Source organism: Glarea lozoyensis, assembly GCF_000409485.1.
Source record: "Glarea lozoyensis ATCC 20868 chromosome Unknown GLAREA2, whole genome shotgun sequence".
NCBI lineage: Eukaryota > Fungi > Ascomycota > Leotiomycetes > Helotiales > Helotiaceae > Glarea > Glarea lozoyensis.
The window spans coordinates 42,191-59,548 of record NW_007360994.1 but is presented as its reverse complement, the minus strand read 5'-3'; the positions used below and the strand labels follow the sequence as shown (position 1 = coordinate 59,548).

General features: G+C 46.4%; 6 protein-coding genes across 6 annotated transcripts; 5 read left to right on the top strand and 1 right to left on the bottom strand.

Moving 5' to 3' along the window:
* Positions 1–2,810: 2,810 nt before the first annotated feature.
* On the top strand, positions 2,811–4,430 carry GLAREA_03324 (MFS general substrate transporter; the record flags this gene model as incomplete). Its single annotated transcript, XM_008083577.1, has 3 exons — positions 2,811–3,010; positions 3,069–3,717; positions 3,768–4,430. The coding sequence occupies 3 exons, from the start codon at positions 2,811–2,813 to the stop codon at positions 4,428–4,430; spliced, it is 1,512 nt and encodes a 503-aa protein (XP_008081768.1).
* A 1,498-nt stretch (positions 4,431–5,928) lies between these two features.
* On the top strand, positions 5,929–7,319 carry GLAREA_03323 (SET; the record flags this gene model as incomplete). Its single annotated transcript, XM_008083576.1, has 3 exons — positions 5,929–6,663; positions 6,716–6,830; positions 6,880–7,319. The coding sequence occupies 3 exons, from the start codon at positions 5,929–5,931 to the stop codon at positions 7,317–7,319; spliced, it is 1,290 nt and encodes a 429-aa protein (XP_008081767.1).
* A 192-nt stretch (positions 7,320–7,511) lies between these two features.
* On the bottom strand, positions 7,512–9,321 carry GLAREA_03322 (WD40 repeat-like protein; the record flags this gene model as incomplete). The annotated part of the gene is made up of 3 exons (XM_008083575.1): positions 7,512–8,486; positions 8,538–9,061; positions 9,156–9,321. 3 exons carry the CDS (start codon positions 9,319–9,321, stop codon positions 7,512–7,514), a joined length of 1,665 nt encoding a protein of 554 aa, XP_008081766.1.
* A 393-nt stretch (positions 9,322–9,714) lies between these two features.
* Positions 9,715–12,161, top strand: GLAREA_03321 (uncharacterized protein; the record flags this gene model as incomplete). Its single annotated transcript, XM_008083574.1, has 2 exons — positions 9,715–9,823; positions 9,871–12,161. 2 exons carry the CDS (start codon positions 9,715–9,717, stop codon positions 12,159–12,161), a joined length of 2,400 nt encoding a protein of 799 aa, XP_008081765.1.
* Positions 12,162–12,617: 456 nt separating this feature from the next.
* On the top strand, positions 12,618–13,351 carry GLAREA_03320 (Peptidyl-tRNA hydrolase II; the record flags this gene model as incomplete). The annotated part of the gene is made up of 2 exons (XM_008083573.1): positions 12,618–12,999; positions 13,047–13,351. 2 exons carry the CDS (start codon positions 12,618–12,620, stop codon positions 13,349–13,351), a joined length of 687 nt encoding a protein of 228 aa, XP_008081764.1.
* Positions 13,352–15,752: 2,401 nt separating this feature from the next.
* On the top strand, positions 15,753–17,204 carry GLAREA_03319 ((Trans)glycosidase; the record flags this gene model as incomplete). The annotated part of the gene is made up of 4 exons (XM_008083572.1): positions 15,753–16,134; positions 16,244–16,251; positions 16,369–17,076; positions 17,151–17,204. The coding sequence occupies 4 exons, from the start codon at positions 15,753–15,755 to the stop codon at positions 17,202–17,204; spliced, it is 1,152 nt and encodes a 383-aa protein (XP_008081763.1).
* Positions 17,205–17,358: the final 154 nt, after the last annotated feature.

Here is a 17,358-nt window from a genome sequence, read left to right as displayed (position 1 = left end):
AATAGCTAATATGTGTGAAGACGAGTAGATGCGAACGTCGAGTTCCGTTACGATATACTCAGCCGAGTTATGTTTATCTGGCTTTGAAATGATGAAAAAACAAACTCATAGTGAATTAAGCCCAGAAAGTGACCTTGACTATAATGTTGTCTTATATTCACCTCTTTCCTCTTCTAATGTTCAAGCCAGCGTTTGTTGCATGTCGCACCTCTTGTTTACTTTCCTTTTCTGTGATAGCATCATGATTCTTCGAAAGGGCCGATTGCGTAGTGTAAATATGTTGTTGCCGTTCCAGTGTAGACAAGACAATACGTTGGATCTTCTTCCGTGTATCGTATTGGGTAGGACAATTTCATCTAATCACAAATGAGGTAGATAAACTACTGTGGGTGCATTGATTAGCTGCAATAGAGTTTTTGCAATTGATTTGATAATTTGATTTGACACTACGAAGCTTGTCGGGCCATGCCGTTGAAACAAGCTTGGTTTAGTTCCACCAGTTGTGTGGTACATCAGGAGAGTTGGAGTAAAATCGGGGATGCCGACCCCATGGGACGATGATGGAGATGTTGGGGACACAACTAATGATGGGGCTCCTATGAACAAAAAGCTCTAACTTCCCGAAATCGGGACAAATAATTTCAAGAAAGCCATAGCTAGATCTTGTCAATAATTACATGCAACGACAACATGAAATCAGGAATATACCCACTCACAGGTCAACAATTTCGGCCTTTCTCTCTTTAGATTACCACATACGAAGCCTCAAAATTGCATCTAATGGACTGGGGGCTTTCTGATACGGAGGCTCTTGCAGATAGCTGAAGCGCTAGAATGTGCTCAACTTCTAGTGCAACTCTAGAAGCTTTCGAAGCGTTCTGGCCACGTTCTAGCGCGGGCGACTTTGCTCCGAAGGGATGGGGTAATTTAGCGTGTAGAAGAATACTCACAATCCGTTCAATTGAGAACTGTTGATTTGTGGCGTCGATGATGTTGAGATGTCGGAGAGTAAAGGCGAGAAATTCAGCGGTTGGAAAGCCGTGCTGGTGGCTTTTTCTTTCTGGGATTGGCGTCCCGGGAAAAGCCCACTCAACACCACAACCACGTCACCCCTTTCTCTTTCCTCACGCACCTCACGGCACTCCCGACGCCAGATGAACGTCCAAAAAGTACTGACCGCAGATATGGAGATGTCATGGTCAAGAAGATGTGAGGAAGACAATCATTAGTTTGTGGCTGACCGACACCGACATGCGTCTACGGTCTGCGTTCTAGTTTCACTCTAGAATCTTTATCTCTTTCTCCAGAATCCAGCTTAGACATGAGATTCCGGGGCTGGAGGATATGGAGTAATATGCAAAGTACGTCTGAAGCTCTTGCTTCTGCTGGTATTGGAATGCTATCAGGTAGCGACCAACCAAGCCCTCGTGGAGGATAAGATTCAAGCTCGCGATCGACCGTCACAGCAGCCTACATTCTCTTGTAAAGACTCGCGCGATCAACGCACTTCCGCAGATTCGAGGTCGAAGACAATTTTTTCACAGCATCAAGATGCCCAAATGCAAATCTTCGTTCTGGGACAGACCAGATGTCTACCGTAGATGTGAAAGTTTTAGTTAAAAGAGGCGTATTGCGGGGAAGCAGTCTAGTCCTTCTTCGGACAATAAATCCAAGCTACCAGCTAGCATTGCGACGGTACAGAGCAATCCCATGATCCAGCCTCGCTCCTGTCTTGTGGACCTACAATACAGACTAGTTAGAAGCGAAAGGCGTTTTCAACCCAAACTTTGCCTGCCACGAATGAACGGCGAAGACGGTGAAGAGATGGAAAGCGACAAAAAAGCTGGAAAGATATCGCCTGACGATACGAAAACAGCCTGCAGTACCGCTCTCCAGCTTGATGAATGTGTACCGGTCTTCTTACCGAGTGATTCCATTCTCGGTCTAGCACACTGCGGAGATCTAGCAAACCGCATCAAGCAATCGCAACCACCCTACCAGCGGTTCTAGTCCCATGCTTCGTTTGCTTGCATTCCTTTAAGTTGCCGCTACTTACCGTCCGTTGTCCAATGAAGAGGTTGCATTATCGACGATGACAGCTCCCTCCATACTCTGGATCATCGCCAACAAGTTCGATGCCATTAGACATGGATGACCACCCAGCTAGACGGAAGCTCCATCTCATGCTTCCTGGTTTTTTCACAGGGTTCGGCCAAGCTGCCGGAAAGTGTCTCGTTGTTCCCATGCTGAGCGTAGGCTCACAGCCATAGTATTCCAGTCACTTGCGGTGTGTGATCTAGTTGCAGTTTACATCATTCAGATGCTCACGAGGGGTTGCTGTTGGGTTGGAAAAGAGCTGCACATACTATTTAGCTTGGATGTCACTGCAATCAATGCCGATCTCTACTTCTCGAAGCTTTTACGGCCTGATCCCCTGCTCATTTTCCACCACAGCTACCATGAGCTAGCAATGCGCTTCCCTCGCTCTATCCGGCTCTAGTTCCAATCGACATTGGCGGCGGCGGGCTCTAGCCCGCGATGTTGAGCGAGATTCCCATGTGGGCGTCTAGCATGGCGTTCAACCGTGTTTTGGAGGGGTTCGACGAGCTCTGGAGCTCCAGAGACGATCTCTGCTGGCTGCGATTCATGGAGTATTAAAGACTTCATATTCCTCGTCAAAAGGTTTGTTCATCAAGCAAGTTCAACAACTCTACTCCCTTCACCTCCACCCTCTATTACACGCTCACCTTTGAGATATCGGACCCACTATAATACCTGACGCGGTAGCACAACCTGTGAATATTTTCAAGATGGGTTTCACATTTGGCAAGAGGGAAGAGCCAGAGCTCAAAGAAGTCTTTGGCCAGCGCAGACCATCAACAATCGAAGCTGTCAATAATCAGCACCGGATGTCTGTCTCAAATCGCGGCTTGACTGGAGCGTCTGCTTTGACAGTTCGCCAATCGATCTACCCAATCACCTTGGTCACCATCCTTTTCTTCCTCTGGGGGTAAGTCTTTCCATTCTCGAAATGAACATTTTTGGACAAGTCCTAAAACGGCGTTTAGTTTCGCCTATGGCTTGCTCGATGTGTTGAACGCCAAATTCCAAACAGCTCTGAACATTACGGCTGCCAAAGCTGGAGGTCTTCAAGGTGCATACTTCGGCGCTTACTTCATTGGTCCATTGACATATTCGGGATGGCTTGTTCGAAGATTCGGTTATCGCTGGACATTCATTGCTGGTCTCTGCATCTACGGTGTTGGAGCTTTGATGTTCTGGCCATCAGCAGTTTACAGGTCTTTCCCAGGTTTCTGCGGTTCCCTCTTCATTGTCGGTTCCGGGCTTTCAACACTCGAGACCTCCGCCAATCCTTTCATCGCCACTTGCGGTCCTCCACGTCTTTCTGAGTTCCGTCTCGAATTGTCTCAATCCTTCCAGGCTGTCGGTTCCGTCATTGCTCCTCTTCTCGCTTCCCGTGTTTTCTTTAAGGAGACTGATGGAAAGGATTTGAGTAAGGTCCAATGGACTTATCTTGGAATTGCCGCTTTCGTCTTCTTGTTGGCTGTCGTCTTCTACTTCAGCCCAATTCCTGAAGTGACGGATGCTGATATGGCTCTGCAAGCTGAGCAATGCTCTGGCCTTACTGGATTCGTTGACAAGCCAATGAGAAAACAATACAAGCTCATGTTTGGTGTTGCTGCCCAGTTCTGCTATGTAAGTATCTCTCAATCGATCGCCTATCACTTTACTAACAAATTATAAAGGTTGGTGCACAAGTCGGTGTTGCAGCCAACTTCATCAAATACGCCGAAGAATCCGCTGGTATTGCCTCTGCCGCAGCCTCTGATCGTTATGCCATTGGCCAAGCTCTGTTTGCCATCGGTCGTTTCGCAGCCGCCGGACTCATGATGATTGTCAAGCCCCGACTCGTGCTCATGGTATTCATGACCGCCATCATGGTCTTCATCGCACTCGCAATGGGCATCAAGGGCGAAGGTGGTGTAGCCATGCTCTCCCTCGTACTCTTCTTCGAATCCTGCATCTTCCCCACCATCTTCACCCTCTCCATCCGTGGTCTCGGTCGTCACACCAAGCGTGGATCCTCATGGATCGTCGCCTCCGTCTGCGGTGGTGCTCTCTTCCCATCTCTTACTGGTCTCCTCGCCGACAAGAAGGGTTACCACATTTCCATGGCCGTCCCACTCATCGGATTCTTCGTCGCTTTCGCTTTCCCCATCTACCTCAACACAGTCTGCCGCAAGGAACTCGACGGTTTCAGCGCTACGAAGATTGGATACGTTGATGGTGATGGAGTCATCGGTGATGTTGTCCGTGACGAGCGTCGTGCTTCTTTGAGACATGAGGAGAAGGGTGTCAATCCAAATGAGCAGCTTGAGGTTTACGAGATCAACCCAAAGACTGAGTAGATCCTCAACTGATACATGGGTGGAATGGAGGATTGGATCTTTTAGGACGGTTGGATGATACCCGGAAATTTGACAGGGAAGCGGAAGGATTCTGCGAGAAAGGATAGACTTGTACATATTGGAAGCTTTTGCGACGGAGTATCAGCAGATGATAAATGGCTACAATTTTTGAAACTCACAACTCACTGGCGACTCTTTCAAATGATGATGCGATGGTGATATGTTGACACGCATGCCTGTTGTGAAATCTCACTTGTTGGTTTAGATTGACATAATGAATCTCGGTTTCTAAGAGCGTCGAACAGTTCATTATCAGCACGGTTGTATCCTGCACTATCAATCTCTCCAGCCGTAGGTACTATATCGGCAATTTTTTTAAAATGACTAAGTCACGCCCATGCAAACAATGAAATCAAGAAAATATACATTTGACGATTTTTTGCGGTTCATTCAGCAGAGCATCTCGGAAAATGTTGTGACCATCGAGGTTTCTACTACACCAATTGGCCAAGAAAACGGGTGGAATACATGATGAGCTGAGATACATCACAAGAAAATACAATGTCAACTATTACAAAGTAATTCATACATTTATCCTTGCTCGTTAAAGGAAAAGTCGGGTAGCATTTAGACTCACGCCCGGTTGAGGTGCTACATTCTCGCTTAAGATCTTCCACCACCCAAAAAAATTAACACCAAAAAATTGAGGCGCTCCAAGCTTGAGCTTGGGGACATGAACTCTGAGATATCTCTCTGACGGGGAGTCGAACCCCGATCTCCCGCGCTTTGACAATTGCTTGACAAGCGGAAATCATGACCGTTAGACCATCAAAGATGTTGGATTTGATGAGGAAAAGTTGTAAAAAAGGCATTATAAAGTGCATGAACAGATGAGGTGGGGAAGTCGGCTAAATTGTGGGGCACGTACACCGAAATGTCTCTCGAGGCTATCACAACTTTGGTTATTAAACAACTACTGAAATTACACGATAACTTTACGGAAGTATATTTATATTCTACTATCTTTCTAAACCCAAATTTAAACCGCGTTAGGCTCTCGTTCGTTATCGCATGGCCTGCTTACAGGACTCGCGATGCCATGTAGCCTGTAGGCCAAGCGCATCTCACTGTTGACAACATCCTCTCATCTCTTGGCTCTTGGAAACTTTTCATCGAACCATCATTGGGTAGACGATCACAACCTTAATTCAACGTCCTATCTGTGTTTCCAAGAACCCAAGGATCCTCGTTGCCGAATCCTGTCACTTTAGCGATCCGGGAGCGTCGACTTCAGACAACTCTGAAACACACATCCCTCATCCCCCTTCTGACACGCATCTGATATCGGGTCTGTGAGTGGTGGAAGCAATCCGTTGCAGCTGCGCGAAAAGTGATGTGAGGTATTTAGATCCTACGTTCCCTTGAGATTTTCTTGGTCTGTTTCTTCAATTGTTTCTCTTCCTTCTGTTAATTGATTTTGTTTTGCGTTTCGTCAAACATGCATTCATCTGTCCTCACCACAACATTCACGCTGTTCCTGTGCGCCAACGCGGGAAATATTGACCTAGAAATCCAACCTGGTCTATGTAACATCTACGAGAAAAGTCCATTCGTCAATGTCTCTCAAATCATAAAGCCGGATGGGCTCCAGGAACCCATAAGTCGACCAGCAGAAGCGCCTAGAGCGAGTGAGACGCCAAAACCAAAAAAACGCAAGAAGTTGTCTACAAGATGGACCACCAAGCCATCTTGTATTTCGGATGAAGCGGGCCAAGAATATTGCGTCTTTACAAACGCCAACTTTGCAAATGGGCGAGGAATCTCATTCTTCACCACCCCAACCATTGCGGAAAACGTGAAAGACTTGCCCGCTTTCCAGGAAATGGGCATTCATGACAACATCAATGATTTTTCAAATCCTCCCTGGGAAGTACGTAACATTCCAGGTCGCGGGAATGGGCTGTTCGCAACACGGAAGCTGGAGCGAGGAGATCTGATATTGGCTGATACGCCGTTAGGGGTGTACAGCAGTGACGCTTTCTTCCCGGATTATGAGTTGGGGTATAAATATCTAAGAAAAACATATGAACAGTTACCGGAAGAGAGTAAAAAGATTTTGTTGAGGACGGCGGCTCATAATCCAGGAGATATGATCATGGAGAGAATTAATACTAATGCTTTTGCGGGCGAGTTTGAGGGGATGAATCATTTCTTTTTGTATCCTGAAACTGCTGTAAGTTTTGACTACTCTCGATTCTAAAGATACAAGCTAATAATGGTTGCAGCTTATGAACCATGATTGCCGTCCAAACGCCATGTACTACCACAATATTTCAACACTCGTTCATTCAGCTCACGCTTCGAGAACAATCAACATAGGAGAAGAAATCACGATTACATGTACGTTACACCTATCCCGATTCTAATATCACTCAACTAACAAATCCAGATCTCAATCTCCTCCAATCCAACAACGAGCGCCAAGAAACCCTAAAAATGATATGGGGCTTCGACTGTGACTGTAAACTCTGTTCCGCATCAGAACTCTCAAAAGCGCGTTCAGATCTAAACATCGAAAAGATCAACGAGCTGCACACGACACTTTCCGACTGGTCCTCTGCCTCTGAAGCTACTCCCAAGCTGGCTTTGAATCTGTTATCTCTGTATGAAAAAGAACATCTACATGCCGCTGTTGGCACAGGACACATGTTCGCTGCACTCGCGTATAATGCAGTAGGCGATACCAAGTCCGCGGTGAAACACGCGAAGTTGGCTTTGGACGCGGGCATGGTGAGTAGTGGGAGTGTGGTTGATGACGGGAAAGACATGACGACTTTAATTGAGAGCCCTAAGGGGCATTGGTCGTATATGAGAAGAGGGAGTCGTTAGCGACGATAATAATGTGATTCTAATTTGCTGGGAGCGCGGCGTTTGGTTGCAAGATGGAAGAAGGAATATAGAATCATGGCTATGATTCAATGACCATATATCATATTATATAAGTAGCGAATAAGGTATCGGCTTTTGTCTTAGAACCTATGCCCAGAACTCCTTGAATGCAGCTAACAAGTAAATCATGGATCAAGCCCCCTTCCTCGCAAATCTGCCTAATGCAGGTCCTAATTCCTGCTCTGCTTGCTTTATCTTCAGCTTCTGCTTCTCGCTCTGACTCTTTCTTAACTCCTCAATCTTTAATCTCCGCTCATCAATGATATTCCTCGAACCCTTCTTCCTGAGGTATTTCCTCAGAGAACTATTCTTTCCGCGCCCACGATTTTTGATGTCCGCGATTGGATCCACCGGCTTCTTGTCCAGATCCTTCTCGGCTTTCCTCTGCTCAGCAGATAAAAGATCTAGGTTACCAATATATTCGGGGTTCAGAGAAATCATTTCTGGCTGCAACTTATTAAGGAGCGATTTCACTTCGGCTTCTTGTCGCTGCTTTGTGTTTTCGTATGGATTGACCTCCAGGGCATCGAAGTTGGGTTCTCCGGCTCCGGGAACGATGATAGATGAGAAGCCTTCGTTGTGGGAGACGCCTAACAGATCTTCGAAAGGACACCACTTCACTCTTTCTATTCTCTTTCCTTCCCCACCCCAGGCCATGTATGGACTTTGGATCTTTTCTTGCTCAAGAGAATGCTTCGTGAACAATCCTCTCCAAATAGAAGTTTGAGTTCCCCACCCGACAGCCGTCAGGCCTCGGTCAGATATTGCGACTGAGGATGCTGGCGTCCTCGTAAAATAGGTATTCACCTCCTTGAACATACGAATATCCCAGACAGACATCTTCAGATCCTGTCCTGTAGATACCATGTATCGACCTTCCCGGTCAACAGCCAATCCACGTACCGGGCCACGATGTGCAAGGAGCTTGACCAACGGTGTTGTTGAATTTGGTGACCATAACGTGACTGTACCATTTTGATGCCCCATATGAAGAACAGCATTCTGAGGATTCTGCGTAAGAGATGTGGGTGAGCCTAGCTTGGTTGGCAACTCGATGACCATCTGGCCAGTGGAGACATCCTGGTACTTCAAATATCCCGCATTTCCCTAGCACTTGATTAACATAAATTGCAGCATGAATTATAATAGCCGACATACCACAGTTGCTAGAAGATAATGATACGGCAGAAACTCCATATTCGTAACTTCGATGTGTTTTTTCAAACAATGTATCTCCACTCCCGCTCGGTCGTACATGTAAACATACTTTTTTTGCGCGACGGCAAACATCTGGTTATTGTGAAGCCACTTGGCATCTCGTACTGTTTCTCCAAGCTGTAATTCGCAACCCAGCTTTCCTTCTCTCCAATCCATAGTCGCGATATGGCCCTTCCTCCCCGCTAATAGAAGCTCTCTCCCGTTTCTTGTATAGTCACAAACGTACGGCCCCAATGCATCGAGCTTCAGATCAAACTTTTTCTTCGCAGTCTCTACAGCTACATCTGGTAGTATGTCGTCCTGGCGAACTTTGTATGTCCGCTCAAGTTCGTTTTCCGGTTCAAGGAAACCTTCAGTATTCTCGTGGAGGATTTCAGAGTCCTTCAATTTTATGGTAGCATCTTTATATTTGTTTTCCAGAGACTTTAGATTCCCCCTCAACTTCTTGTCTCTTACTCCCTTAACTAGAGACTATTAGTCTTGGACAGGTTGGGATTAACTAGCAGAGGGAAGGGTTCTGATAAGTCAGAGCATAAACTACAGCAATTAAACACATACCTTGTATCTTTCGCCCTCTGCCATATGCCTTCTCTGCTTCTTTCCTCCGTTGTAATTGCGCGGCATCGCGGTTGGTCTTCGTCAATTCTGTTCGGGGGCGTTCTAATGGAACCGCTCCATTGAAGTGTGTTCGTTGCGAAGTCTCGTCGGCAAGGTCGACGTCCATAATGGAAAATAGGCCAGTCGCTAATCACGGTTGCTCAAGTTCGGGTCCGGTTGGGATGCGCTCGTCGCTACTTGATGAAGCTCAAAAAGTCGTCGCGAACTTTTTCTCCACGATAAGATCCGATAGCGATAAGAGTCCTGGAGATCCTGAAGATCTTAAGGCGGCGCTTGAACCGCCACAGCGACAGCTACAAAAGGACTGCTGCTTTACTTAAAAAGCGCCCGCGCACAAAATTTCTTTTCCCCACCTCGTCTCATGTCGCCTTGCGACAAGTAACCAACACCAGCAAGTAAAGAGTAAAAGCCTGCTTATAAGTACCTGCGAAATCCGTCGACTTCCAGGTGCATTCTGGCTTCGTTACCTTTTCGATTCAAAGCCGGTGGCGACGGTACGATGCCTTCTTCTGTGGCGTCCCACTCGCACAGAAGCACAACCAAGGCTTCACATAAGCCCTTCAAGTCTCGAAAGGCAACCAAAGGAGCTTTGAAGGAAATACAAAAGGGTAATTCTTGTTTAAATGCTGTGTATTGCAATCTCTAACTGTACCAGGCAAGGTTCAGGATCTAAGCCATCGCAAGTCACCGCACCAGCAACTCATGTCCAAGTTCGATCGTAGAAATCAAGCCCGCCAGAAGCAACAGGTGAAACACAAGGAGCATCTCAGGGAGAACAGCGTATTTGTAGGACGAGATGGCGCCCCCAGGATTGTTGCCGTCATTCCTCTATGCGAAGATACAAATGCCGCGGCCGCTGTCAGGACGATGAGCAACAGTCTCGATGTTGACGCTGAAATCCCCGATCAAGGATCTATACGAATAAACATCGACCGTTTCAAGCAGAAAATCCAGTATCTGGTTGCGAAAAGAGAATTGGTTGCTTGTCTAGATGCAGCAAAAACCGCCGATTTCGTCATATTCCTTCTGTCACCAGATCAAGAGGTCGATGAGCTTGGAGAACTGATAATTCGAAGCGTTGAGAGCCAAGGATTATCAACAATGTTGACGGCAGTACAAGGACTAGAGACTATTGAGCCCGCTAAAAGACGTTCAGGAGTACTTACATCCCTGAAATCCTACATCACACATTTCCATCCAGATCAGGAGAAGGTACACAACCTGGATTCGAGACAAGAATGTGCAAACATGATGCGATCTCTCTGTACAACTACGCCAAAAGGCGTCAACTGGAGAGACGAGAGAAGCTGGATGCTGGTGGACGATGTACAATTTCCGGACACAGAAGATGATCATACAGTAATTACGGGCGTAATTAGAGGAAAGGGTCTAAAGGCTGATCGACTCGTCCAAGTTGGAGATTGGGGCGCATTCCAAGTAGAAAAGATTGTTGCTGCTCCTTTAGAATCGAAGAAAAAACGTTCTGATGAGATGGCGACAGACGAATCTGAAATAGTACTTGACGTGCCAACTGCAGATCAAGATGATATGAATGAGTTGGCGCCAGAAGAGATTATGATGGAGGATGATATGGATACTGCCATGTCAGTGGCCACCACAGAGAAGCGAGGAGTGCTCTTAGATGATCATCACTATTTTTCCGACGACGAAACCCACCTCCCCGCAGTTCCTAAGCGATTACCCAAAGGTACCTCGAAACATCAAGCGGCATGGTTTCTGGGTGACGAATTTTCGGACTCTGGGTCTGACTGGGAAGAGGTTGATGATATTGGTGACGTGTCAATGAGAGCACCAGCACTTCCGCAGGATGGCACTGAAGGGTTTGCTCCTCGGGAGCCTACTGAAGCAGCTCCTTCCGAGTATCCGCAGTCTGAAATGTTCTTGGATCCAAATCCTGATGATGAAGCTGAAGCTGCGCAACTGGAGGCATTTCGAAGGCGGAAAGGAGATGAGGCCGAAGACGATCGAGAGTTTCCGGACGAAATCGAATTACACCCCCAGGTATTGGCGAGAGAGAGATTGGCACGTTACCGCGGTCTGAAGAGTCTTCGTTCGAGTAATTGGGAGGAAGACGAAGATAGAGCACATGAGCCTGAAGATTGGCGGAGACTTCTTCAGGTTCCCTACTACAAAGCAGCAAGAAGCCAAGTGACTAGAGAGACCTTGGTCGGTGGCGCTCCAAGGGGAACTCGTGTTCAAGTTCATCTACGGGCAGTTCCAGCGTCGATTAAGACGACATACAACCCATCACATCCGCTCAATCTTTTCTCATTGCTCAGACACGAGCATAAGCGAACAGTGGTCAATTTTAACTTTACCCTCAGTTCTGACTACACGGCGCCCATTAAATCCAAGGAAGAGATGATTATGCAATGCGGGCCTCGTCGATTTATTATCAAGCCACTATTTTCGGAGGGCGGCAATACATCAAACGACGTTCATAAATTTGATCGCTTCCTTCATCCTGGAAGGTCGGCAATAGCGACATTCATTGCCCCGCTTACCTGGGGTGCTGTGCCGGCGATTTTTTTCAAACAGAATGGAGAAGATTCTAAAACACCTCTCACGCTATTGGGTACTGGCACGTCACTTCCCCCCTCGTCCAGTCGTGTCATCGCTAAGCGTATCATTTTGACCGGCCATCCTTATAAGATTCATAAGAAACTCGTGACTATTCGATATATGTTCTTCAACCGCGAGGATGTCGAATGGTTCAAGGCCCTACAACTATGGACTAAGCGTGGTAGAAGCGGTTATATTAAGGAGAGCCTGGGAACTCACGGTTACTTCAAAGCAACTTTTGATGGCAAAATTAACCCTCAAGATTCGGTGGGCGTGAGCTTGTATAAGCGCATGTGGCCGAGAAATTCTCAGCCGTGGGCTTCAAATCTGAGTAGCATTTTTGAAGATATTCTAATGGCATAAAAGCATTTTATGTTGGAGTTAAAGGTTGGCCCCGTTGTGTGATTCACAAGAATCGTCGAAGTAGTAGACCAATGATACCATTTTATATTCATGATTGTTGTTATATTATCTCCCAAGTAATTTTACGAAACATAAACATGAGCCAGTTTAACGGCAGCTGGACGCCAATTTTGTGTAGCCAGCGCTATTTCTCTTGCATATGGTGAATCCCTCGTATCAAAATCCGGGGTCTGTGCTAGGCGGACGGGATCTAGACCTCGCGAAATTTAAGCTCAAGTGACGTCGCAAGCACACATCCACCAGACCCCTGAATAAATAAGAAATTTGTCTTCGCGAAACAGAGGAATTAGTCAACAGCTTTATTCTTCAGTATCGTCAAATCGCGTTTGCTAAACAGATTCAAACAATACAACCCAACTCGCAAGATTCTACCGTCTCGTTGCCCTTTACGCTACCATGGCCGACGCGTCCTCACCCTCTCCAACCGCGATCATAATCAGCACAGCAATTATCGCCGGACTCAGTGGCTACATGATAGGCATTGCATCTTCACTAGGCTTTCTCCCGATACCTTTTCAGAATCGTCCACCAAAGGCCCGTGGCATAGATCATTATGACGATGAGGAGGAGAGCGAAGAAGAAGACATTGACGAATCGATCTTAGATCACGCGCCGAATTGGGCTAATGGAATCGAAGCGGACAAGAGGGACGGATTGAGGGCTGAACCGCAGAAAGAAAAGGCACGGGGCGCTGCTGCCAATGAACCATCATACGAAGATAATGGCGAGGAGTGTAAGCTGGTCCTGGTTGTCCGGACGGATTTGGGAATGACGAAAGGTATGTTTCCTAAAGATTATGTTTCTGGTATTGGTAATGACTGGCAGCAGGCAAAATTGCAGCTCAGTGTGGACATGCTACCTTGGCTTGCTACAAGAATCATCTAAAGAAGAATACACCCATCCTGAGACGGTGGGAAAGAACCGGGCAGGCCAAGATTGCAGTACAAGTGAAAAGCGAGGAGGAGTTAGAGACACTACAAGCAACGGCCATCAGTCTTGGGCTTGTAGCGGAGGTCATCGCGGATGCAGGGAGGACGCAAATCGCGAGCGGCAGCCACACTGTTTTGGGCATTGGCCCAGCTCCCAAAAGTCTTGTCGACAAGGTCACTGGACACTTGAAGCTATTATAAAAGATGGCCGCGATGGAGAAGGCAGTTTGGCATGATATGAGCAAAAGTAATCTTAAACATTTTGGAGATTGCATCGGACGGGTTGATCTCTTGATTGCTTGAGACCTTGAGGCAGGAATTCGAACACCTTTACCGCCCAAAAAGAAAAAGGCTATAGAACGTTGGTTCTTGATTCTGATCTTCTATTGTTAGTATAAATAAGCACATAATACCAGATTTAAGCTGACTCCTGAAGCTCTGCGCAATGTTGTTTCGCCGATCATACAGAGGTGATCCAACTTCTTGCGATGTGCCACTTCTCATCTCGGGACCCAACGTTTTCTGCAAGGTTATCATGCCCTTTCGGAATTATCTCGCTTACTCGATTCGAGAAAGTTATCAAGCTTTAGGACCCCTAGCCATCCTCTTGATCGTGATACTGTGACAACTTCCAGAATGTATCAGGGGGCTGATGGGTCGAACTCTGACCAAAGGCCACAAGGTGAGCCAGCCCAATTCTCTCTCTGAGTATATTCAGGTCAACAGTGGGAGGCACTTCGGCGCGAGCCCTTTCAGCATTGACATACGAGATTGTTTGTCTCCTAGGATGGTTCGCTTGGAGACGGACATGAAGAGGATCAGTCGATTCGCATCTGATCGAATACTACCAGCATTTATCGCTGTTTCTGTCCACCAATATGTTGAGTCTCACATATTCTGGCATCTCCAACAGTTTTTGTTTGAATATTAGGTAGAATTGAGCACTCATGGAGAATCAACTAGCCCTCTACCTCTAGAGTTTATCCGAAGACTACGCTCACTATTTTACAATATACTAGAGGGGCAAGAGGCGGAATTTGAGCAGATGCGACACCTCCGTTTTAAGGGCTTACCGAAATGATTTCCTGACACTGTTACGTTGCGGGACAGCATGACATTTATTCTCGAATTGACGCTTGCGTTCTTACAAAACGTGTTGTGGCCGGCTAAGTTCTTGTTGGTGAACCTGCGGTTAATATGCCAAGCATCCCAAACTTCTCGTCTCCAGAGGTATCAGGGGAAATACCTCTCCTTGTTGCATGCTTTTGTCACACAACTCATCCATTATTGTACCAACTGAAGCTGACGGGCATAAAGGTTTCTGCTAGCGGGTGATCATCCGTAACAACCGGGTCTCTCCAGCTTGGCATTTCCCAAATTTTCAAGATGAAGCTCTACGCACTTGACCGCCGCTGGTAGGTCTTCACGGTAATTAGCCATATCACCGCTGAGACAGGCTTATACAAAGTGTAACATAATACGGAAAACTCCACGACGAGCATTGTATCCATGCTAAGCCTGTTTTCATGGGCTTCTTTATCCTCTTTCAGAATGCGAGTCGAAAAGGATGGCAGTCAAGGACATTGCCGTACTCCAAACCTGGGCGCAATAAGATTTAGTCTCAAACAAGCACTATATTACTCAAAAATCTCCGCGTTATGTTACACGCCTCTTTATCTTGGCCAGCCGCGCTGTGAAGCTCGAAATCTCAATTAGCCCGACTGGAATCCAACTCCTTCAATACCTGTTGATTCACTCAAGTGGGGACTGTTCGAGCCCCTTTCGAAAGAGCTTTTCTTCTTTAGGACCATCCTATTTCGGTCATGAGATCAGCGAACACTTTCTTTTCTCAATCCTGCGTACAGATCTCGCAATTGCATTTAGCCATCCACGCGGCTCTTCACCCTGGCGATATTTTCGGGGGTCTTCCCCGCATCAATCTACTCGCGATATTAATACCGGAATCCTGGGCAGTATTCTCTCGATATTTCAGGTACAATACCTTCCAAATCGGTATTGAGAAGTCTAATACGCCTATAACCTCCGGGTCTTCAACCATGTAGCCTAGATCTCTATCGCCAAGGTTGGCGACAGCGCAAAACCTACGGCAGTTATTCTCTAAACACCGTTCTGGCACAAATCTCGTCCAAGGCTAGAACTTCATACCCCTGTGTATATCCAGATCCCGAGCGTGAGCAAAAACCGGCACACGATATTACTGGTGCCTTAGCATGCCATGTATTACAATTGTTGGCGTGATCAATCGTGCCTACAGTCGAGCAATATGAAAGACATAACCGAACGGATGGATGTGTAGAAAGCTCACATCCCCGGCTGATGTTAATTTCTCGGCGGCACGATCTTTAAATTTTTAACCCAATAGAAAATTGTCAAGGAAAACACGATGTCGAAAGAATTCTCCTTATGTTTACACCGCGGCCCGGCGATTTTTCTAGAGGGCGATCTTTCATCTTCTGAATGTTTTCACTATTTGTTCCTGCCTGTTTTCTCTAAGCTCACGAATCTGGGAGATCGGAAAGATCCATAAAGTTGGAGTATTGCAAGCATGATGTTATGTTGGTTCTCTCTAGCCGTTGCCATTATGGGCACTTCAATGGCTGCGGACTTTCCTGTCGGGCAGAAGTTTCAAATCGTCTTGAATGGAGTACCAGATACTGGAAAGGTTTTAGCACCGGCTGATGCGATGGTTTGGGACGTGGACGCAGAAGATACCACCAAAGAAACGATAGCCGCTTTGCACTCTCTTGGAAAAACAGTCATCTGCTATTTCAGTGCAGGCACATATGAGAATTGGAGACCCGATGCGAAGCAATTTCCGACTGGAGACTTAGGAACGACACTCGCGGAGTGGCCAAATGAGAAGTGGATTAGACTGAGTAGCACAGGTGTAAGAAACATCATGAAAGCGAGGATAGCTAGGGCCGCTCAGAAGGGTTGTGATGCGATTGATCCCGATAACACAGGTATGCCTCCAGAGTTCGACTTTCTATTCCTCTCTCCGATGAATAGTTCCAGTCATCCGCTTTAATTTTTAGGCCAAGTGATGAAATTAAGCTAATGTGTTCGATGCAGATGCTTATGTACGTTAATCTCCAAAATTCTGCTTCATTACTTTTGGAGGAAAGCTGCATAGGTGGAATAACCTACAATTTCTCTCGGTTCAACAACATACAAGCTTATTAACTGACAACATACAGCAAAATAGCAACGGTCTCAACATGAAAGCAACTGACTCCATCGATTATATAAGATATATAGCGAAATACGCCGCTACGTTAGGAATGAAAACTGGGCTCAAAAACAGCTTGTCAATCATACCTCAGGTCGCCGATCTTATGTCTTTTGCAGTCAACGAGGAGTGTGCCAAATTCTCCGAGTGTGATACGTACAATAGCTTCATCAAATCTGGCAAACCAGTATACCACATTGAATATGTGGCCAAACCACCCACGATCACGAATGACGAGAGAAGAATATTCTGTACGTCGGGTGGTATGGCTGGGTTCAGTACGGTCATGAAAAATATGACGCTTAACGGCTGGACTGCATACTGCGATGGCAGCACCGCAATAACAGAAACTACGCCCGGAGGCATTATTCCAGGAAAGCCGCCGAACCCACATCCGACGAGCACAATAACCACTACAACGTCATACAGTTGGTCTAACACGACTTTTACAACCTCAACGACTCCAACGCTTAGTGAATCTACTGTAACGAGGACGACAACTACCAGCAAGTCTTCTACCACGATAAAAACCACGAGTCGAACGACTTCCAAAACCTCGTCAAAGACCAGCACGTCGAAAGCGACCTCTTCGACGCCAGCTCCAGGTGGTGGATGCGCGCAAAAACATTGGGATCAGTGTGGTGGAAACGACTGGAAAGGTTGTACAACTTGTGCCGTAAGTAATATCGAAATTTTCAGGATAACGGTGTATACGCTTGAAATATTACTAATGATTATTATTGTTTCTAGTCTGGATTTTCGTGTAAAGGAGTCTCGCCACCTTATTACTACCAGTGTCTATAATATGCATATATAGGGAAAGGCTGGTCTGATAGATTATGGAGTTTAAATTATACCACGCATTGTATTCATCTGATGCTCTTACATTTTTATCACAAAATTATTATGTTTCGTGTTAGGTTTCGACACGCATTCTGGTATCTGCGAGCTTTCATTC